The 22,761-nt window shown below is 65.3% G+C and overlaps 1 protein-coding gene across 1 annotated transcript; it reads left to right on the top strand.

Annotated features, from left to right (window-relative positions):
• Positions 1–1,118: 1,118 nt before the first annotated feature.
• Positions 1,119–21,750, top strand: TERT (telomerase reverse transcriptase). The gene is given in 17 exon segments (XM_067730318.1): positions 1,119–1,337; positions 1,443–2,805; positions 6,644–6,839; positions 8,025–8,205; positions 9,062–9,241; positions 9,843–10,001; positions 12,660–12,755; positions 13,234–13,319; positions 14,098–14,211; positions 14,623–14,694; positions 16,381–16,569; positions 18,014–18,140; positions 18,780–18,841; positions 19,434–19,558; positions 19,678–20,202; positions 20,205–20,489; positions 20,967–21,750. Coding segments are annotated over 17 exon segments (4,083 nt in total). The 3' UTR covers positions 21,071–21,750.
• The last annotated feature ends 1,011 nt before the right edge of the window (positions 21,751–22,761 follow it).

Genomic DNA, 22,761 nt, shown 5'->3' with positions numbered 1-22,761 from the left:
CAGGTGCCTCGTCCCCGCAAGCCTCCCAAGACCCAGAAGCTTCCCATTTCTTACGACTCAACCTTGAAGAACTGCAGCGTCTGGCTTTGGGTGGAATGTCATTAGGGCGACTGCTCTGAACTGTCTGGCTCACATGACCAGCCGTTGTCAGAACGGTGCCCCAGGCCTGGGGAGGGTCTGCGGCTGGGCTGCAAGGTGGGGGCTCCTCCTCTCCCTGGGGCTGCGAGCCTGGGGACAGGCCCTTGACCTGTCCAGCCTCACCTTCCTCCTGGTGCTTGCGGAGGGAACGGCAGCTCTGGGTATGGAGGGAGGCCATGGCAGGTGCCAGGAGCCTGCAGGTGGTGCCCCAGGGAGGCTGCGGCTCCTCTTCTCCCCTTCCTTTGCCCAACCCATCAGGTGGGTGATTCATAGGGAGCGGATTTGAGGATTTTTGGTTTTGGTGGGGATCACAGAAGAACTCAAAAAGAGAAACTACAGCCTGGGGTCAGGGAGACCAAGCCGGTGGGGGAAGTGCCGCTGTTGCCTGCTGACCACTGCCCGCCGACCGCTGCCTGCTGACCACTGCCAGCCGCCGGAGCCGGGAAAGAGCTCCAGGAGCCCCACCGCGTGCCGGTCCAGGTCCAGGGTGCGCCTGCTGCCTTGGCTTCCCCAGGCCCGCGGGGCAGGGGCGGTGGTCCATTCTCTTCTTTGCACATCATTACAAATTCGCTGCCATGAGCCCCTGCTGGACCCCAAAGCATCCCTCACTGCCCGTTCACGGCCCACGTGAGACAGTAACACACCAGAAGGACCCGCTCCGCGGGGGCGCAGAATGCACCAGGTCCCCCAGGGACCCCACGTTATGGTCCCCTCCCTCGGTACCATAGAGCCTCTCCTCTGTGCGACCCTCGCAAGACCCCTGCGCCCTGGGAGGGGTCACGGCGTGTGGGTGGGGACACTGCGCGGAGCAGCTGCGCGGTCGGAGCAGGTTCTCGAGGCACCTGGGCGCAAACACCTCTGGGGCCACACCCGCGGCCCGCAGGGTGAACTAAGGGCGGGGCTGCGGGGCTCCCGCGACCCCGCCCCTTCCTCCTCCCGACCCCGCCCCTTCCTCCGCGCGGACCCCCCTTGCTCCGAAGATGCCGCGCGCGCCCAGGTGCCGGGCGGTGCGCGCCCTGCTGCGGGACCGCTACCGGCAGGTTCTGCCGCTGGCCACCTTCGTGCGGCGCCTGGGGCCCGAGGACCGGCGGCTCGTGCGGCGCGGGGACCCGGTGGCCTTTCGCGCGCTCGTGGCCCAGTGCCTGGTGTGCGTGCCCTGGGATGCGCAGCCGCCTCCTGCCGCCCCGTCCTTCCGCCAGGTGGGCTGCCTCCGGGGACTCCGGTCGGGCCCGCCGCGGTGGTGGTGGAGGGGGTGGGGAAGGACGTACCTGCGTCCCCAGCGACTCAGGAGCCCTCCCCTGCAGGTGTCCTGCCTGAAGGAGCTGGTGGCCAGGGTCGTGCAAAGGCTCTGTGAGCGCGGCGCGAGAAACGTGCTGGCCTTCGGCTTCGCGCTGCTGGACGGGGCCCGCGGCGGGCCGCCCGTGGCCTTCACGACCAGCGTGCGGAGCTACCTGCCCAACACGGTGACGGACACGCTGCGCGGCAGCGGCGCGTGGGGACTGCTGCTGCGCCGCGTGGGCGATGACGTGCTCACCCACCTGCTGGCGCGCTGCGCACTCTACCTGCTGGTGCCCCCCAGCTGCGCCTACCAGGTGTGCGGGCCGCCGCTCTATGACCTCTGCACCGCCGCCGCGGCGCGGCCCACGCGACGCGCGGGCGGAACCCGGACTGGCCTCGGACTCACGCGCCAGGCCGGGAATGGCGGCGACGGGGAGGCGGGGGGACCCCGGGAGCTGCCGGCCAAGGGCGCGAGGCGGCGTCGGGGCGGCGCGGGGGGCCGTCCGCCTCCAGCCAAGAAGCCCAGGCATGGCCTGGAGCCCGAGCGGGGTACCGAAGGGCAGGCGCCCGGGGCCCACCTGCGCAGGGCGCCTGGGCGGAGCGACAGCGACCCCCGCGTGATGACACCTACCAGAGCCGCCGCGGAAGCCAAGTCTCAGGAGGGCAACGTGCCCAGGACCCGTCGCCCCTTCCCGCTGGTGGGCGGCGAGGGGGGTGTTCGCTCCCCATCCTGGCGGCCGTCACATCCCCAGGGCGAGCCCGGTCCCCGAGCGTGGGCTGAGACCAAGCAGTTCCTCTACTGCTCGGGTAGCAAAGAACGGCTGCGCCGCTCCTTCCTGCTCTGCTGCCTGCCTCCCAGCCTGGCGGGGGCCCAGAGACTCGTGGAGACCATCTTTCTGGGCTCTAAGCCCCGGCCACCAGGGGTTCCGCGCAGGACTCGCCGCCTGCCCGCGCGCTACTGGCGGATGAGGCCCCTGTTTCGGGAGCTGCTTGAGAACCACGTGCGGTGCCCCTACGGCGCACTTCTCAGGGCGCACTGCCCACTGCCGGCCTCCACCACCCCAGCGGGGCCAGGCGATCGGGAGAGCCCTGGAGTGGGCGCCCGCTCCGGGGAGAGGCCGGCCGCTACCCCCGAGGGGGACGCGGGCTCGCGCCGCCTGGTCCAGCTGCTGCGCCAGCACAGCAGCCCCTGGCAGGTGTACGGCCTCCTGCGGGCCTGCCTTCGCCGGCTGGTGCCCGCAGGCCTCTGGGGCTCCCGGCACAACGAGCGCCGCTTCCTGAGGAATGTGAAGAAGCTCCTCTCTCTGGGGAAGCACGGCAAGCTCTCACCGCAGGAGCTGACCTGGAAGATGAAGGTGCAGGACTGCGCCTGGCTGCGCGGGAGCCCAGGTGAGGACCCCGCCCTCGGGCCCTCGAGTGCGGCAGGGCCTCCTCCGTACCTCGCTCGGGGGGCAGGGGGCTTCTTGGTGGCTGTCGGGTTGCTCCCTCTGAGTGCTCTGCCTCTGTCCCCCTCTCCCCCCATCCAGTTCGCATAAATCTCCGGACGTTCATGGGCTCAGGCAGGTTCTGGGCGATGGGGAGGGGCGGTGAGCAGGCGGGACACGTGGTCTAGGGCTGCGCCGACAGACGGAGGTCAACAGGAGGTCCCGTGGGCGTGTCTGCGGGTCATTCGTAACCCTTTTTGACGTCAAGGTTTATCGCCTTGGCGTGGCCCCGCTGATAGAAACGGGGGCTGGACCCAGAACCCCGTTTATGGGGTTGGGAGGTGCGGCTCCTCGGTTCCCCGCTGGATCTGGTCAGCCCCCACGCGGATCCGGATGCGAGTTCTAATTGTGCCTCTGCTAGGTCGGGGCAGGCAGGTGGGAGGAGTGAAAAGACCGTGTCCTTGAACAAGGCCCCAGCGTCACCAGGGGTCAAAGGGGAGCATCAGGACGCCGACCGCTGTCTCAGGGCAGTGGGCAGCCACTGTGGGCGCCGGCAGGATATTTTCTGTGGAGCTGAGCCTGCCGTGTCCCTCCCACTGTGGTGTTCTGGGTTTGACGTTGGGCTTCCTCCGGCCCAGCCACTGTCAGCCCCGCCTGGGTCAGCACCCTCCTTGGCAGGGCGGAGCCAGGAGTGAAAGGCCCAGCACCCTCCCTGCTCTCCCCACGCTCCTGAGATGATCATGACCTCTAGAAGGAAGTCGTCTGTGAGAGCCAGGTTTGCCCCCCACCTCCCCCATGCGTGTGACAGTCCCCGGGGTGGGGGCCCCAAAGATCGCGGCTGTGGTGGCCTCAGGTGCAGCCGGGGCACACCCTTTCTGGCTCCCCAAGAGACCCCGGGGCAGGTGACGCGGACAGTCAGGGTGACCTTCAGCAACTTGGTTTAAAAAAATGTTTTTTCAATTGTGGGAACGTAACATGAGACCTGCCCTCTTAAACAACGTTGAAGTGGACAGCACAGTACTGCGTACTGCACGCTCGGTGTCCTACAGCGGATCTCCAGAAACTTGGCATCTTGCGTGACTCCCTGCACGTGGGACGCCGTGGATGAGTCTCCAGAAGGTGGGCTCGGGAGCCCAGGCCCTCACCTGACGCCTCTGTGCTCGTGGGGCCCCAGCCTGCTCTGTGGAAGGAGGCTCTGAGTTCTGTGCTCTGGCCCCGATTTCAGATGGGGTCCCCGTGCCCCTCGAGCTGCAGGCACTGAGGAGGTGGTGTTTTCCCAGGCGACTGGGCCCTTGCTCACCTGAGCTATGCCCCTGGTCATTTGCTCCTTTCCATGGCCTCGGCCACGCCTTCTGCCCGCTGGCTGAATAAATGCTGCTCTGAGCTGCGGCTCTCCGAGGTCGCCTCTTCCACCCTCTCCTGCCGGAATGCTGCCCTTCCTCCGTGCCGGCCAGGCACTCCGTCCACAGCGCCAGCCTCCTCTGCCTCCGTTGAGGCCATTGTCGTGCCTGCCATGCTGCCCACTGATACCTGTCAGCTCCCTGATCCCCAGCCCCGGAGGCCAGACAACCGGGCTGTCCACATCTGGGGCCACGTGTCACTAGAGACATCACCAGAAGGATTCCTGCTCGCTGCCTTAGCTTCTGGTTGGCCCATCCTGTCCGCCTACATCCGACCACGGTTGCTTTTCCTGAGCTGCGGGTGGGAGCGTTCCCCCTCCCGCCCCTGAGCCCCATGGACCTGAGGCGTGGCTCTGGCGTCTCAGCGGGGTGTCGGCCGCTCCTAATTTCCCCACCTCTCTCCTCCTCAGTCACCTGCCGCCCCTCCGACTCCCTCCCCGGCTGTGCATTTCCCTAGCCCCGCAGTAGCTGCCCCGTGTTTCGATCGGCCGCTTTTCGGTGTTTTCTGTTTCTACTGTGATGGCTCCGTTGATCTTGGAGTTCTTTGGACGATTATGTTTTATTTTCCGAACGTGTGGCAGTTTTAAATTGCCTTTTACTGTTGATTTCTGACTCAGCCACGTGCGGGTGCGTAGGACCGCGGTGGCCTGGAGCCCGCGGAGACTGGCTTGGTCTCGTGTGTGGCGTTAGCACTAATGGTTCCCGTGTGTTTGCAGGCCGGGGTTGGTGCTGTGGTCACCACGTCGGGTGCCGTGCAAAATGTGTGTCTTTCCGGATGCCGCGACGCTGAGGGTACACGGCCCCAGGGCGTGGGCGTGTCCTTTCCTGCTTGCCCGATGGTCTGCACGGTGGGTTGTTAGCTGCCGGCACATTTTAGACTTAATCTTCCCTGTGAATGTTTAGTGGCTCTTTTTACCATAAAGTGTGTTTACCCGCCTTCCCGTTGGTTAGTATTTCCTGCTTGTGTCGTTTTTCATTATTTAGTTTTTATCTTCAACCTGTTCGTATCCTATGAGGATACGTGGTTTAAGTGTCTTAACAACAGCACTGAGCTGACTTTTCTTTTTTTTTTTTTTTTTTGCGGTACGCGGGCCTCTCACTGCTGTGGCCTCTCCCGTTGCGGAGCACAGGCTCCGGACGCGCAGGCTCAGCGGCCATGGCTCACGGGCGCAGCCGCTCCGCGGCACGTGGGATCTTCCCGGACCGGGGCACGAACCCGCGTCCCCCGCATCGGCAGGCGGACTCTCAACCGCTGCGCCACCAGGGAAGCCCTGAGCTGACGTTTTCCGTTTATTTTCAATCCATTCTGACAGTCTTTACCACTTACCGGGAGTGATTTTTTTTCATTTCCTGTGATGATAGGCGAGTGTGGATGCCGTTTTCACCTTGCACTTTGGCCCCCTCTTCCGCGTTGTTATTCCTCGTTTCCTGACGTGCATTTTCTCACGTGGGTGTGCGTGCGTTGGGTTTGCTTCCAGTGTTAGCTCTGTATTCTCCACTTACCCTCCCTGGGTGGTTGGTTACCTTGGGAACCGTGTAAGGGCCTTGCGTGTTGGGACCAGATCACACTTGAGCTGTTCCCTCCACTAACCCAGTGGTGTCCCAAGTTAGATGCTGCTGGTACCGTTTCTACAGTCGATGTTTATGTAGCTTCATCCCCCTTCTCTTCTCCTTGCTCACTGTTCATTGTCCTGCCCCAGACCTGCCTCTGGGGCCCCTTCTTCTCCTCTGTGTTTCTTTCATGCCGGTTACGGGTGGTGAAGCCCTGGCTCTGTCCGCAGTGAGGCCCCCCTGGCAGCCTGGTGACAGCTCTCGAGACGCACCTCTGCTGGAGACGTTTCCGAGTGCACAGAGTAAAACGCAGAGGACCGCAGGGGAGCGCGCTCACCTTGGCCCGCGGCTGGGTCCGGAGCCCCGCGGTGTCGGGCATCCCTGGTGTGTGGCTGTGTCTGCTTGCCCGCGGTGTTCAGCCTGGAAAAGCCCAGGTGTTTCTGGCTCTTGCCCCCCGGGGGCGATGCACGCCAGCCTCAACTGCACGTCCCCCGTGTGGAGAGCAGTCTCTGCTTCCTCCAGCCTGTGTGTAAAGGGGACAGATGATGAGGTTCCACGTCATCGCCGCCCAGTAGAAACCTAACGTGAGCTACATACATTTCAGATTTTCCGTAGCCCCAATAAGAAAGTAAAAAAGGAAAGGTGAAACTAACTTAAAGACGTTTTTTATCAAAGCCCGGTGATCCAACAGTCACTTTAACATGCAATGGGGGAAGCGTCGTTGCTGAGATACCCGCGTTCTCCTCTGCCCGAGGCTCCGAGTCACGGCCCGTGGGCCGCACGTGCAGCCGTCCAGGCCCGAGGGGCCGCTCAGGCAGCACGCGGGGTGAGCACCGGCCTCTCTCCTCCCAGGGGCTCGCTGCGTCCCGGCCGCCGAGCACCGTCTGCGCGAGGCCGTCCTGGCCAGGTTCCTGTGCTGGCTGATGGGTGCGTACGTGGTCGAGGTGCTCAGGGCGTTCTTCTATGTCACGGAGACCACGTTCCAGAAGAACCGGCTCTTCTTCTTCCGGAAGCGCGTCTGGAGTCAGCTGCAGAGCGTCGGCATCAGGTACGGCCATGGGGAACCACGGCCTCTCCCTGCCCAGGGCTCCTCGGCCAGCCCCTCCAGGGACCCCGCCCCCGTCACGGACTCCTGCAAGCCCCTTCCTACCTGAAGGCCGGGGGCTTGGGCTGGATGGCCTGTGGGGTCTGGGAGTCTGTCTGGACTGAAGCAGTACGGGCGGGCCGCTTACTTCCCCCGGCACATGGGCCCGGTGCTGTTTAATCCGCACAGAACGGAGGATGACACAGATGACAGACCCGCCTATTTGACGCCATGCAGTGGGGCGCGTCTGGGGCAGAGGCGTTGCCGTGAAGCAGGCCTCCCGGGGGCTGGATGGCCGTGGGGCGGCCATGAGCTTTGTCTCAGCTGCTCACTGACTGTCTTATGTCCATTTGGAAAGACTGGGCAGGTGTCAGCTGGATAGGAACCAGCCAGGATGGATGGGGTGACAGCCCGAAAGACACGGGCTGGGCCTGGCGAGGCTCCCAGTGTCAGAGAGCTCAGCATTTGCGCCAGAGCCATGCCCTGCGTTAGGACGTCTGTGGAGGGAGCCGGGCCGGGGTCCCTGAGCGCACGTGCTGGGGCCCGTGTCCTCCTGTGTCTGGTGGGGGGAGGCTCTGGACGTCTTGATCGTGGTCTTGAGCGAAGGCGCCCCATTTAAGTATTTCACGCCACGTGACCCAAAGCGGCCGTTTAGGCTGTCCTTGTGGGGCCCATGGGGCCCGACCCCTGCCTGGTGGGTGTTTGAATCCCATGAGGGGCTGTGCTTGGAACCACGCTTCACCCCTGGGGCCACCAGCCCAGGGAGCATCCTCACCCCAGCGGCCAGGAGGCAGGGGCCACCCAGGCCCTCCCTGTGGGTGGTTTTGGGGTAAAGGCTGAAGGTCACAGGTAACAAGGAGCTAGCAGGCCCATGGGGAGACATTTCTGTTCCTCGGGGCCGCGCCGAGCACTCCCTGCCCATTCTGTATAGAGGAGGGCGGGCTCTCTGGCCCATGGGTCCCGGCCTACACCAGCCGGGGCTCTGTCCACCGGGAACTGGGTGTCCCGGCCCTGCCGAGGAGGGGCCTCCAGCTGACGCCCGGCCACGCCGCAAGTCTGGGGTGCTGGGCATGGGTTCTGCCGGCTTCACGGGCACTGGCGGCTGCCATGCTTGCCCGCCCCGGCTTCCCACGGGCACCTCTGTTTCAGACAACACTTAGAGCGCGTGCAGCTCCGCGAGCTATCCGAGGCAGATGTCAGGCGACTCCAGGAGGACAGGCCGGCTCTGCCGACGTCCAAGCTCCGCTTCGTCCCCAAGCCCAGCGGGCTGCGGCCCATCGTGAACATGGGCGACGTCGTGGGAGCCGGGAGGTCGCACAGAGACAGGAAGGTCGCCGCTTGTGCCGCTTTTAGGCAAAGTGCATTTGAACCCCAGGCCTGGTGGTTGTAGTCAGGGTCTCGGGGGGCTGGCAGCCCCAGTGAGGCCGTGGAATGGTGGGGTGCCGTGGATGGGGGTTCCCGGGCCCAGAGAAGGAGCTCCCGGGAAGGCCAGTCCTGTGAGGTGCTGGATGGGCTCTGGGAACCCTCTGTGCCCCTGGCCCCTGCAATCCTCCGGGGGTGGGCACGGTGTGCTCTCCGGGGCAGAGGGACCATGCGCTAGCTGTCACCAGCCTGCCAGGGTCCCGAGGACCCCCGTAGGACCTCACCCCCATGGTGAGCCCCCGTGACTGCTCTCCCCGCCACGGCACCTCTGCCTCACCAGCAGCTCTGCCCCCTTCCATGCGCCTCCCTGTAGGATTTGGGGGGGATTTGGGGGGATTCTACCGTTAGTGAGAAAGAGAAGCTGTCGCTGCTGATGGGGGTTTGGTCCATGAGCGAAGACAAAGTGCTCGCCCAGTGGGCTGGGGTCCCCTAGGAGGTGGGGCCCCCAGGAGGCAGCACCCCTCTTCGCTGGGTGGGGGGGACCAGGTAAGTAGAGGGGACCAAGGGTGTGGCTACTTGCCTTTTCCCACACGTGGCGTCCGTGACCCCAGGACGGGTCCTGGGGAGACCCTGGGGTCTGGGGTGGGCGTGGGGGGGCAGCCATCTGGCCCTTCTGCGGTCCGAGGGAGGCGGGGTAGGCGGGGGTGGCGGCGGCGGCGGCACAGCGCGGGGGCCTGCCTCTCGTCCCGGGGGCTGTCTGACCCCACATCCCCTTGGTCTGGGGCCCCTCTGGTGACACTGGTCGTCCTGGGCTGGGCCTGCAGGTCCAGCATCTCACCTCCCAGGTCAAGACCCTGTTCGCCGTGCTAAACTACGAGCGGCTGAGGCGCCCCGGCCTTCTGGGGGCCTCCGTGCTGGGCATGGACGACATTTACAGGGCCTGGCAGGCCTTCGTGCTGCCCCTGCGGGCCCGGGGCCCGGTGGCCCCGCTCTACTTCGTCAAGGTGGGCGCCCGATTCCCGCCCCCCACCAAGGGAACCGGCCCTGCGGGTGACCCCTCGCCTCGGGCCCCCGCCAGTGTGGGCAGTGGCCAGCCTTTTGCAGTCCCGTGTTTGCCAGAACGAGTCACCCCTTGGTGGAGCCGTGTCCGCGTCCCACAGATTCTTCTGTGCGCGGGAGGGCAGGGAACCCCATCTCCATTTGGGGGTGTCTGGCTCCCCGGGGCCGAGGCTTTGTGCCTTCCCCTGTGGAGTGGACTCTGTGACTGCACCCCAACTCCACGGGAGCTCCTTCAGGGAAGGAGACACCTGCTCACACCCCAGCGCCGGGTGCCCTGGTACCCTGGTCATCAGCTTGCAGCTCAGAGAGAGGGGCGAAGACCCGCCCCGAGGGTGCTTAGAGTCCGGGGGAAGTGGGTATCAGCGAGAGCCCCGTGGGGAGCGGGCGTGGGGGGCGGGGACGGGACAGTGTGGGGGGGGCCAGGGTCTCCCCAGTCCCCTGGTGTACGATTCACCCCAGGGTTTGCTGACCGCAGGTCAGAACCAGAGGGACCGGGAACTCGGGGACCAGGTGAGCGCGTCCTCAGGCACTTCGGTTCCCATGTAGGTGGACGTGGCGGGGGCGTACGACGCGCTCCCCCAGGACAGGCTGGCGGAGGTGATAGCCAACGTGATCCGGCCTCATGAGAACTCGTACTGCGTGCGCCAGTATGCCGTGGTCCAGAGGACTGCCCGCGGACACGTGCGGAAGTCCTTCAAGAGACACGTAAGCCCCACCTGGGGTGTGTTCGGTGCTGGGGAGCGCGCTCTGCGGGAAGCGTGCGTTGGGTGGTGGGGGGCGTGGGCTGCGGGAGGCGCGGTCTGCGGGAGGGGCATGCGCCGTGGTGGTGGTGGTGGGCGTGGTGGGCGTGGTGGTGGTGGGCGTGGGCGTGGGCGTGCGCGGCAGGCCCTCCTCCCCCACCCCCCACCCCCCCACCCCCGCGCATGCGCACGCGCGGTCGTCATCTTCACTCTTGGTGTTCCCGTCGGTTACTGTCCTCCCGCTGCCCCTTCACAGCTGCAGGGCCCCGACTACACAGCGGGCTGATCAGAGAGGAGGGACCCTGGTGGCAGCAGAGCCACGCGTGTTTCCGTGGTGTCCCAGCGGCCACGCAGCAGGGCCGCGTGTGCTCCATGGGCGGGGAGGTGCCACAGGGCGCCTCGCCCGGGACTCCTGGGCCGCGCTGATGTCCGTGTGGGCGCAGTGGGTTGAGGGTGGAAGGGCAGCCCCTCGCCGCAGCCACCTGGGGCCTCCGGCCCAGGCAGGGCTGGGAGGGGACAAGGGCATTCGGTTGAGCCCGAGGCCATCAGGTGGGGGGTTTCCTAGCGCTTGTCGGGAAGGCTTTTGGACCACCTCCCCACCCCACCCCGGCCGAAACAGCGTGTGTACTGGAGGCGTGGGGGGGGGGCGGAATTCCCCCAGAAGTTCTTGGAAAAGGCGCGTGTGAAGACCCCAGCACAAGGCGCTGGTGAGCATGGTTTGCGAGTCCTGAGTGTGCGACGCAGGATCTTGGGTTTGTGGACAGGGATGACGTCTTCTCCGCTTCACGGCCCAGAACAGCAGCGCCCGCGGGACTCCCTCCCGCCCCCGGGGGCACCTCTCCTACCCCGAGCACGGCGACATGCTCGCTTGTCTCTAACTCTGTAATGTGAAATCAGGGAAACTCTGCCCTCCTGTCCGGTTTCCGCCGCGTCTGGGGTCCAGCCGCCCAGAGCAGCGTCTCCGTGTTCTGTCCGCGGTCACCGTGCGCGGTGAGGTTTCGCCTTCCGCTGGGTGGGCGTTTGCCGGTTCCTCTTTGGACGTGAGTGCGGCCGCTGCCAGCATCCCCAGGATGTGCCGTTTGGGAAACAAAGTCCTCGTTGCCGTGGGCGGATTCCAGGCTTGTGTAGTTTTAGGCGATGTTGCCCAAGAGGTTCCAGCGCGGCTGCAGGCGCTGCAGGGGGCCCTGGCGGCGGTATTGGCGGTACCGAGGGACCAGGGCTGCAGCTTGCAGCCCGGCCGCCCGGTGGCGCAGCGCGGTCCTGTCTGTGGGACTCGGTCTGGGGAGATCCGGTTCTGGGCACCTTGCGTACCGGCCACGTGGTTGTGTCCTCTCATGGGGTGCCCATCCCATCTCCCCGGTGCTGCCAGGCTGTCTCCTTGGTCATCCATCTTAGGGGACCTTCCCACGCTCTGGGGACAAGTCCTTGGGCAGCTGTGGGCTCCCAGGCGCCTTCTCGCCTGTCTCGCCTTTTCTTTTGCAAGTGGAGTCTCCACAGACAGACGCTTTTGTTTTGCGGGCTCCAGCGTATCCGCGGGGCGGGGCTGAAGCCGTGTTGTGCTCGAGCGGCGCGCCTGCCCGGCTGCCTGACCCTGATGCTCCTTTGGAATGTTTCTCGCTCGAGCTGCGGCGTTCAGTCCAGGGCCTGTTCTGAGTTAATTTTTGCGCTGCTGCTTTAACATGTTCCGTCTCTGCTGGAATCTGCGCGTTTATAGACCTGTTTTCTGGTTCACTCACCTGCTCTTTTCTGTCTCTGATTTTAAACCCATTTATGAAATTTTTAATTTTAGCCAGCCTGTTTTTCAGTGTTAGAAATCCATGTGAATTTTCTCACAGATTCCAGGGCTCTGGTTACATCCTCCATCTTTGTTTTGTTAGCAGTGTTATCTTGAGTGATACCAGCTCGCCTGCAGGCAGGTTTCTGTCGTGTCTGTTTCTGCTGGTTTGTGGGTGGTTTTGGTCACACAGGCCTATTCTATAGCTTCTGGAATTTTTTCCCAGTGTGCCACACTTTGTAAATAGGGGTTTTAACACAAGGGTTTTGCGAGCTTTTCTCCGGAGTGGGTGGTGTTTTCCTGGCAGCGGTGGAGCCGTGACCTTAGTTCGGCGGGGGTCCATTCTAGACAGTGGTGCCTGGTCTCCCTCACTCGGCCCTTCCCCAGTGTGGTCCCCTCGGAGGGGCTGGGCTCCCTCAGCCCCACTCGGCGTGGCTCCAGGGGCGCCTGCTGCTCAGGGTGTTTTCTCTGCAGCCCCTCCCCCGGGAACTGCCCCTCAGTCCCAGCTACTTCGTGGCTCTGAACCCCAGCATCTTCAGCCTCAGAGCCCCCACTTTCTGCTCGGGCTCCACCTCCCACGGTGGATACAGGCCTTGGGGAGAAGTCGGGGTGAGGGTGGGATGCACCCCGAGGACTGAGACCCCAGCCCGCCTGCATCCCGCCTCCCCAGCATCTCCAGGCGGCCGTGCTCTGCATCTCATCCCTGGTCGTAGCGGCCATGGCAGGGGCACCACAGAAGCTGCAGGGCGGAGCCTCCCAGGCTCTGTTCCCCGTTCTGAGTGTGCCCTTGCTATCGGGGCTTGGGGAGGGGGGCGTCCGCTCGCCTCACCCCGCCTTCCCGGCCAGCAGGTGTCCACCTTCACGGACCTCCAGCCTTACATGAGACAGTTCGTGGAGCGCCTGCAGGCAGCGGGCTCACTGAGGGACGCCGTGGTCATCGAGCAGGTCAGTGCGGGTGCTTGCTCACACCCTCTGTGGCTGGCAGAGACTTGCAGCCACCTTTGGCCACATTTTCCCTCTTCTGGGCCTCACGCACCCTCTGCCGCCTGCCCGCGGCTCTTCTGAGATTTGCCGTACATCTTCGCTCGCAGTTTGGCCTCGAGGTCACACGAAGGCGAGCCCCCTCCCTCTAGGAGGACAAGAGAGGGCTTGCCCCGTACACCCGCCTCGAGCTACCCATCGAGCGACCTGTTGCCTCGTGTGAGCAGAGTGTCCCAAAGCCAGGTTTGCCAGCAGCGGGTCGGCCCTCGCGGTCCCCGTGCTTTGTGCACGATAGTCTCGGGGCGACCCTGCCACGATGTGAGGCTCCCAGACACCAGACGCCTTCCTTTGGGTCCGGGGCCCCCACCGTGAGCCGTCCGGCTGGCCCGCCGGCTGGCCCAGGGCGGCATCCACGCTGGTGAACGCCTGCCTGCCTTCGCAGAGCTGCTCCCTGAACGAGGCCGGCGGCAGCCTCTTCAAGCTCTTCCTACGCCTGGTCCACAACCACGTGGTCAGGATCGGGGGCAGGTGAGTCCGGACCCGCGGCTCCCCCTTACCGGCCGCGGACAGGCACTGCGGCCGTGCGGCCGGGTGACAGAGCAAGGCTCCCACGGTTGTGGGAAGTCCTTGCGTTCAGAAGCCGGCAGATAACTTCTTTAACGTGTGCGGAGCCAAACCGGCCTGGGCGAGTGCCTGAGCGGGACCCCGTGTGCGACCGAGGAGAGCAGCGGCCCCGGGGGTTCGGGCTCACGGCCACGGCCGTTAGAGGTCAGCCTGGACCGCGGGGCCTTCTCGGAGGTCGTTAACCGTGGGCCACGCTCAGGAAGCTTTCTAGTTAAAGGGTGTATTTTCATTATTATTATATTCTCAGTAATTACAGCACTTACTGAAAGATAATCATGTTAAAATATAAAAAAACACGTACACCCTGGGGAGGCACACGTGCCAACTGCACAACGGGGCGAATTTTGACCAAGGGAACACGTCTGCACGTGCGTGTAAATGGTACCGGGTGGGAAGAGGACTTTCTCCACCGGAAAGGCCACGCCTGTGACCCCTGGCTCCTCCCCAGGGGCACCACCACCCGCTGTGACCTTCGTGGAGAGGGGTCGTGCCACGTGTGACCTAGGCGTGGCAGGGCCTCGCGGGGGAGCGTGATAAATCTTGATTCATGTCCCCCCAGGCGGGTGCGGCGTGGACACACGTGTGCATGTGCGTCTGTGCTCCACGTCTGTGCATGTGTTTACGACGTAAGCAGGAGGCCCACCGTGGCTGGCCCACCTTCTAAGCGCGTCCTGCCCCCCAGGTCCTACGTCCAGTGTCAGGGGGTCCCCCAGGGCTCCATCCTGTCCACCCTGCTCTGCAGCTTCTGCTACGGAGACATGGAGAACGAGCTCTTCCCCGGAATCCAGCGGGACGGGTACGGACCTTCTGTGGGCGGGCGTTGCCTTGCTGGGGGCCTGTTCGTACTTTTGGTCCTGGATGTAGGCCGGGCCTCACCCTTTCTTCTCATAACGGCGCACAGGAGGTGGTCAGCAGGCCTCAAGTGGGGAGGAAACGTGGCCTTCTGTGTGGCCGGGGCTTCGGACCCGCGCCAAGCTCGTGTGCTTCCGGCCCAGCTGCAGGGCCCCTGCTCGGCATTCGTAGCTGGAGCCGAATCCCACAGAAGCCAGAGTCTTCGGTTCGATTCTGTGGAGAAGGTCGCTTTACCCGTGTCCACGGGAACACAGACATTAAATTTTCAGCGTTGGCTCCTGTGGGAGGACGCTGCCTGTGGGCGTAAAGCAGTGCGTTCAGGGTCCCCCTCATCTCGGGGTCAATCCGTGTCCAGGGTTCTCCTGCGCTTCGTGGACGACTTCCTGCTGGTCACCCCTCACCTCCCACGAGCCAAAGCCTTCCTCAGGTAAGGGCCCCCACGCGTGTGTCTCTGCAGGCGCGTTTTGGCCCACGTACGACGGTGGGACCTGTGTGCGAACGTCCGTGCTCCCCACACGTCACATCTCTGGGGAGTGTCACACGGTGTGGTCCCGCGGCTCTGAGAGCCCAGAGTGCCGTCACTTCCTCCTGTTGCTGGCGTGGCCGTCAGGACGCAGGTGCCACTGCAGGAGCTCAGGCAGCAGGGCTGGGTCTGCAGAGGTTCCTTGGAGGTTCTGCGCCCATGATGCACTGTGGTGGACGGAGCAGAGGCTGTGCGCTCCGCACCACAGGGGACGGAAGAGGGAAGGCCTGCACGGCTCACCTGTGGCTTCCCCGCGGAGAGCGTCTGCGAGAGCGGGGAATTCAGACGTGTCAAGGAGGAGGGGTTACCAGGCGTGGGGATCGCATGGGTTTGGTGCCCAAAGCAAACCCGGCACCTGGGACCCTTCGGGCTGCGGCCACAGTGCCCCATCTGTCCCGGGAGTCTGGGGGCTTGTTTCAAAGCGTGGTTTTCCAAGGGAGGAGAAAGTTCAAAACTGAGCCCTCAAGCCATCCCCGAGCCTGACACTTTGGTCGCTGGGCTGCCTTTGGAGAAACCCACCTGGACAGCAGCCACGGATCCCATGTCTGCCTGCGGGGTACCCCAGCTTGAAGCCTGTAGAGTCCGCCCGCTGTGATGCTCTGGGGCTCCCTATGGCGGCCCCGTCACAGGACACTGCAAATGTAAACCCGTGTTGCACACGGGTCCGCATGGGTACCGGCCACAGTTGGAGAGCTCAGTGGCCACACGTGTCCAGTGGCCACCAGAAGGGACAGTGCAGAGGTCGTCGCCTCTGTCATGGGAAGTTCTGGGAGCGGCGCTGCTCTGTGGTCGTTGGGCTGGGCAGGGAGGTAGCTCTGAGCGTGTCCGTAGGGTCCCACCAGGGGGCGCAGCAGACAGGCACACGTCCAGGAGACTTGCTGCAAAGGAGCTGGCTTGCGTGATGGTGGGGCTGGCTGGGCAGGTTTGAAACCCGGGGGCGGGTGGCAGGAAGCGCAGGTGCTGGGGCTGCAGTCAGTGGGCGACCCCCGCAGTCAGGACACCCCTGTTTGGCTCTCAGGGCCCTTCCCCGATGGGTGAGCCCGCCCCACTCTGGGAAGTGTCCGCCTTTGAAGCCGGCTGGTTGCAGGTGTCAGCCCCACCTACAGATCCCCTGGTCTTAACGCAGACTCGAGTGTGCACACCTGGGGACCGCAGCCTCGCCAGGTGGACACATCGGCTGGCCGTCACAGAGAGGACCCGTCCCTTGGACTCTGCCTGCCCTCCGAGCCCCGTGTCTCCCGGGTCCCAGCCGACCCGTCAGCTCAGTCGCCCACCTGTCTTACCTGGAGGGCCATCCCGGCGTGTGCTCGTCCTTCAGGACTGGCTCTTGGGCCTTCCATGCTCCCCTTTCCCGCTGCCTGCCTCTGCCCTTGCTGGCCTGTCCACCCTGACCTCTAATCGTTGGTACTTGTTTGCGCAGAAGCCTGGAGGCCAGAGCAGGGCTGTGTCCGGCCTTCCTCGCGGGCTCATGGTCCCAGCCCTCCAGTCCCCGCCCGCCTCGCCGGGCTGTTAGGTGACGCTGACCTATGCCTCCGAGACCCGCGGGTGGCGTGCCCTCTGCCCGGTGGCTGACGTGCCCCCCTGCTGCAGGGCCCTGGTCCGCGGCGTGCCCGAGTATGGCTGCCTGGCGAACCTGCAGAAGACGGTGGTGAACTTCCCCGTGGAGGACGGTGGCCTGGGCGGCGCGGCCCCCCTGCAGCTGCCGGCGCACTGCCTGTTCCCCTGGTGTGGTTTACTGCTGGACACCCGCACCCTGGAGGTGCGCTGTGACCACTCCAGGTGAGCGCTGCGCCGCGCAGCTCTGCGCGTCCCCCCGCGTGGCAGGGGGGTCAGAGGCCAGCGGCGGGCACTAGGGGATGGACTCTCTGGGGGAGGCGTTTTCTGGGCGCTTTTGGTTGCGGCACGCGGGATCTTTCGTTGCGGCGTGCACGCTTCTCTAGTTGTGGTGTGCGAGTTTTTCTCTCTCTAGTTGTGGCGTACGGGCTCCAGGGCACGTGGGCTCCGTAGTTTGCGGCATGCGGGCTCTCTCGTCGAGGCGCGCGAGCTCAGTAGTTGCGGCGCACGGGCTTAGTCGCCCCGCAGCATGTGGGATCTTAGTTCCCCAACCAGGGATCGAACCTGCGTCCCCTGCATTGAAAGGCAGATTCTTTACCACTGGACCACCAGGGAAGTACCTTCTGGGCGTTTTTGATAAAAGGAAATCGCGTGGCAGACTCGGGGACACAGCGTGTTCCGCCGGGAAGCGTGTGGATCTGAACCAGAGCTTCCAGGACCTGCCAGACAAGGGTCCCCGTGGTCTCACTGGGCACCAGGATTCGTGGTCACCTCTGGCCCGTCGGGGAGCAGGGCTGCCGTGCGTGTGGCCTGCTCTGTACACAGAGTCTTGGGTCCCTGCCTCGGTCAGCTCAGGCTGCCGCAAAAAACACCACGGACCTTTCCTTTCTCTCGGTCCTGGAGGCTGGAAGCTGAGGTCCAGCTGTCACAGGCCGGTTTCTCCTGGGGCCTCTCCTGTGAGTGCATGTGGACGCATCTGCTCCCCAAGGCCCCACACGGTCACCCTCTGTGTTCAGCCCCTCGGTGTCTCCTCTTGGGGCACCAGTCCCATGGGATTAGGGCCCCACCTTTATGATTCCATTTTGCCTTAATCACCGTCTTAAAGGCCTTATCCCCAGACGGTCTCGGGGGTCGGGGCTTCAGCCTGTGAGTGTGGGGGATGCAGTTCGGCCCCTGAGAGCCCGTCCCCCCACCTCCCCCACACTGAGCCTGAGAGCACACAGCCCAACCTCAGGCTTTGCGCAGAGAGACTCGCGATGCACGTGGACACAGGAACCTGTGCTTTCTCATGAATAAAAAGCGCAGGTGTCAAGACGGTGGTGGATGGGCGTGCCCCGTCCTGCGCTGGTAACGCGGTTCTGCTGGAGCCCTCAGGGCTGCACTTGGTCCTCTTTCTGGGGTGCTCCCGGGAAGACGCAAGTGCAGACGCGTTCCACGCGCGGTTCCACGCGTCCGTCTGCTGCTCCCGCCGCCCCCTCTCGTGTCCGGGCACCGACCACACCGGTCAGTCATGAACTGTCCACCAGGTTGTCTGGCTCCCCGTGAAGCTGTGACCGTTTGGGGGACTGGCGCCCATTCCGGCCCAGCGCAGCTGATGGGCTGGACGTGTGTGGCGGTCAGAGTGTGAAGTGGACACACGTGTTTCCACGAACCCCACGCTGTCTCGCAGTTACGCCGGGACCTCGATCAGAGCGAGCCTCACCTTCAACCAGGGCTTCAAGCCTGGGAGGAACATGCGTCGCAAACTCTCGGCGGTCTTGCGGCTGAAGTGCCAAGGGCTCTTCCTGGACCTGCAGGTGTGCGGGTTGCCCGTGGGCGGCTGGGGCTGCAGAGCGGAGGGCAGCCGACGCCACCGGAAGGTCTGCGCGCGCGGCGCAGATCCTGGGGGGGCACGTGTGTCTGTTCCCGTGTGCGGGCGCGTGCACGTGTGTGGGGGCGCATCAGGCATCACATACGTGTGCACTCTCAGGTTCACGTGTGTGTGAACGAGTGTGCCTGCGATTATGTGCAGGTGTGTAGTGTGTGGGTATGCGTGCCTGTGCCTGTGTGTGCAGGTGTGCACTGTGTGGGTGAGTGTGCGTGTGTGTGTCCAGGGCCCCCGGCCCTCACCCTGCCGCGTGGCTGCCCTGCCATCCTCGCCCGGGCCCCTCCTCACAGGCTGTAGGGCCCAGGACCGCTGTGGCCTCAGCGCTGGAGCCGCGGGGCCCAGGCCGTCGTCCAGCCAGGCTGGGCTCTCCCCCTTGTCCTTCCCGCAGGCCTGACTCCACCGCAGCTGCTGAGGGGCCCCAGTGAGGACCTGGCGGGTTTCACGGGAGAGACTGATGGATTCTTACTGAGATGGTCCTTTTTTTCGTTCCGTTTGATGGGGCAATAAAGCAAAAGACAAACTCAAACACCAGAGGTATCGCCAACATTGCTTTTTCTTATGACTCCAGGTGAACAGTCTTGAGACAGTTTTCACAAATGTTTACAAGATATTCCTGCTGCAGGCCTACAGGTGGGTCCACGGGTAGCTGCTCCGCGAGGGAGGCGACGGCCCCGCCCCGGGGAGCGCGCTGCCCCCGGGTCCGTGAGGAAGCAGCGGGTGCGTCTCCGCGGCGGAACCGCCTCTCCGCGGAGCCCGCGGCAGCTCTGGAGGCGCTGCTCCCGGGCACCAGATGGTGCTGGGAGGCCCGAGCGGCCGGGGCGGCCCGAGTCCCCGCGGCGGGAGGGGCTGGCGGGAGGAGGGTGGCCGCGGGGCAGGGGCGGGTAGGCGAGCAGAGGGCCAGTCAGCGCACAGGAGGCGTGTGTGGTCCCGAACACTCAGGCGCCCCCGGAAGGGACGGCGGGATGCGGCTCCCGATCATTCCAGCCCCTTCCGGAACGTTCCCTGCCCTCGGGTGGCTCTGCGGTCCCCCTCCAAGAACCAGGGCCGGGCAGGTGATCGTGGAGTCCGCTCTTGTCCACCTTGGGGAGGCGGACCCCGTCCTTCACTCACCGCGCCGGCTGGCCTCGGGGACCCAGAGCCAGGCTTGCCGCCCATGGTTTCCAGGGAGCCCTGCCCCAGGCAGCCTGGGGAGGCTGGGCCCTGACAGAGCTGACATCCCCAGGTTCCACGCGTGTGTGCTGCAGCTCCCGTTTAATCAGCCAGTCGGGAGGAACCCCTCGTTTTTCCTCCGGGTCATCTCTGACACCTCGTCCCGCTGCCACGCCCTCCTGAGAGCCAGGAACGCAGGTGTGCACAGGCGACCAGGGCATGGCTGGCGGGCCGAGGGGTCGCCCGGGGCGCTGGGCATCGGGGTCACGCCCACACGCTCCGTCCTGTGCCCGTCCCGGGTCCCCCGTGTCCTGCAGCCACTGCAGCACCTGCCTCTCCAGCAGCCACGGCGGAGATGGGGCGTCGGGGCGCCTTTAACCTGCTAGCAGCTCGCCACCCTCTGCCACGTGACTGGAGAGTGACGTGGTGCTTGGGGGCCAGCTGGTGGCCCTCCTCCCCTGGGGCTCTGGGCGCTTGCGTCAGTCCAGGCCAGGGTCCGCAGGAGGCCCCGGGCCACCCCTGCCCACCTCAGCGAGGGGCACCCACGGCAGCCGCGCGCCCGACGGCTTTGGCTTCACCGCTCCTTGGCCCGGCCTCCTCGGGGGCGTCCCCACCTGAACGCTCGCACTGCAGCCCCTGTGTCTGCACCTCCGGCCTCGTCCTGGGCGTTCCCGATCTGTCTGAGGTTCAGGCCGTGCGTGTCTCTGAGGTCCTGGGTGTAACAGACTTTGCTCTTCGTCACGTCTGTTTGTGGAGGTTTCTTGGAGAAGTTGAAGAAAACGTCTCAGTTTTCAGAATTCCTTGGTGCTCGTGTCGGGTGGCCCCTGAAATGAAGTGGCCAGTCTCCCCCCCCGCCGCCCCCAAGACCTCACTCATGCCATCAGCCTGGAGGGACCCCGCCAGGAGGGTACCATCTGGGGCCCCTGGTATCCCCAGGGAGGAACGCTGCGGCGGGGCCAGCGGAGCCTCAGCCTCTCCTCGTGTCCCCCAGGGATGTCACTGGGGGCCAAGGGCGCCTCCGGCCCGTTTCCTTCCGAGGCCGCGCAGTGGCTCTGCCTGCACGCCTTTCTGCTCAAGCTAGCTCGTCACCGCGTCACCTACAGCTGTCTTCTGGGGGCGCTGCGGACAGGTAGGCGCGGGTGGAGTGCCAGGCGCCCCTTCGTGAGGTGCGGGCCCTGCGCTCCGGTGCTGGGGCCCCTCCGTGTCTGAGGGGCAGGTGGGCGGGTCTCAGAGCCCCCAGGTGAGGGTGCGGGTGCCCCGAGGGTTACAGGCCCCCTCCCTCGTCCAGGGGCCTGGCATGACCACCCGGGTCTCGCCACCTCTCCACCCCGCCCCGGGTCCTCGTCCTCCGTCTCCCCTGCAGCCCCCCACCCGCGTGTCCTTCCTCGCACCCCCGACCCAGATCCCCCTCGGGCCTCTGCCGGACAGTCCCCGTGCCCCCGGCAGGGGTGGGTGCTTGCCCCTCCTGAGGTGGCCACCCCAATCCCGCCTGCACGCAGGGTGCTTGGCAGTGTAAGTGCCTGCGGGCCCCGGGGAAGGGCGGCCTCTGGTTTCTCCGGGGCGTAGGTGGGGGTTTGGTGGCCTGACTTCAGTCGCTGCCTTGTAGCCAGAGCCCGACTGTGCCGGCGGCTCCCGAGGGCCACTCTGGCCGCCCTGGAGGCAGCAGCCGACCCGGCCCTGACCGCAGACTTTAAGACCATCTTGGACTGACGGCAGCCCTGCTCACAGACTGGGCTGGGCTGGGCTCCGGAGCCCGGTGGGAGGGGGCAGCCCCCAAGTCCTCAGGGAAGCAGGGCCCGCGCGCCGTGGCCTTCCCGTGACGGGGTCCGTTCTCCAGCCGCTGACCACCGGGAAGCGGCAGGTGGGAGAGCCGGGCATCGGGCGGCAGGCATCTGGACGGGGCTGGGGGGCCCTTTGTCGCCCCCTTCCCCTCGCTGCAGGGGCTGCCCCGGTCTGGAGCGAGGGCACGGGGTGGCACGTGGGGCTGAGTGGTGGGCGTGGGCTCCTTCCTGCTGACCTGTGCAGTCAGTGCCCAGCCCAGCCGTTCACACCCACCTCGGGAGCAGTGCCTGCCCCGGGTGCCTCTGCCGGCTGCATCTGCGGTTCACGCCCCGTGGCGCTTTCCCCAGAAGCCAAGGGCCCGGTCAGCTGTTTGAGGCCTGGTTCCACCCGGCCCCGCCCCTGCTTCCGAGCCCGCCTGTCCTTACGCTCTGCACCCGCCCGCGCCCCCATCTCTGGGCCCTCCCCGCTGGTCCCCTCTCAGCACACGGCCCAGGTCGTCCTGATTGCACTCCTGCACCCCCTCCTGCCCCCCCGCCCTGTCACCCCAGTGAAAGGAGCCTTTGCTGATTGGTTTCACAGCTTATGACTGTTCTCTGAGTTTGTATTAAAACGCGTACTAGTGAGGTCTGTGTTCTGTAATTACAAACACGTGCACCTGTTGGGGTGCGAGAGCCACATGGGTTCTCGGCCTGGAGGGGGCTTCCTGGTGCGGGGGATGTGGAGGGAGGGGCGGGTGGCTCAGAGAGGGTGCTCCCATGGGGCCCGGCCCAGCACCCGCCACTGCTGCAGCCAGCTCTGGCCAAGCTCCGTGGACACGTGGGAGAGGACGGACAAGAAAGGTCTGAGGTCCAGGACATCGGGATTCCTCCTGAGCATGTTTCTCCTCTGCCCGTTACCTTCTCAGTGGACCGTGGGATTCCCCTCCTTCCCGCGGGCTCTGTGGAGTGAGCAGCGAGGGCCGTGCACACGGGGGTCCCAGTCTGGCGCCATCCCTCCCCCAGAGTGCTTGTCTCCTCGCCTGTCGCCGCGTGCTGGACCTGGGCAGGTGGGCGTGCTAAGGCAGGCAGTCCCTGGCTGTCCACCCCGTCTGCCCCCCTCTGTCATCTGGGTGGCCTGCGTGCTGACCGCTGTGGGGCTCCTTTGGTCACGTGCTGTCACATCCGGTTAGCCGGACTCGGGCACAGCGCCTGGGGAAGAGCACGATAGGCCTGGGAACGGGGCCTCCCGGAAGTGGGGGGAGCTGCTCGGGTCCCCGAGGGTAAGGCCTCTACGGGAGTCTTCCTTATGCACGGGGGCCTCCCTGCACTGCCGGGGCATATGGGGCTCTGCTCAAGGTCAAGGGTTGTGCCTCGGGGGGCCGTGTGGAGGACCCGGGGAGAACGGTGGTCAGCCCCTGACTGGCCATGGCCAAGTGCCCCAGAGAGCTTGTCCAGGGAGCCCAGGGGCTTGGAGGCAAGGGGCAGATTTCAACCTGGGCTCCCTGGTGTGGGGTTGAACCACACAGATGCCACCCCTGGTCCCCTGGGGGGGGGGGTAGACCACACAGGTGCTGCCTCCGTGATCCCCTGGGGGGTGGACCACACAGATGCCACCCACACACACACACACGTTTCCGGCCC

This window comes from Pseudorca crassidens, chromosome 3 (assembly GCF_039906515.1).
Source record: "Pseudorca crassidens isolate mPseCra1 chromosome 3, mPseCra1.hap1, whole genome shotgun sequence".
NCBI lineage: Eukaryota > Metazoa > Chordata > Mammalia > Artiodactyla > Delphinidae > Pseudorca > Pseudorca crassidens.
Note: the sequence above shows the minus strand (reverse complement) of the source record. Positions and strands in the feature narration are given on the sequence as shown.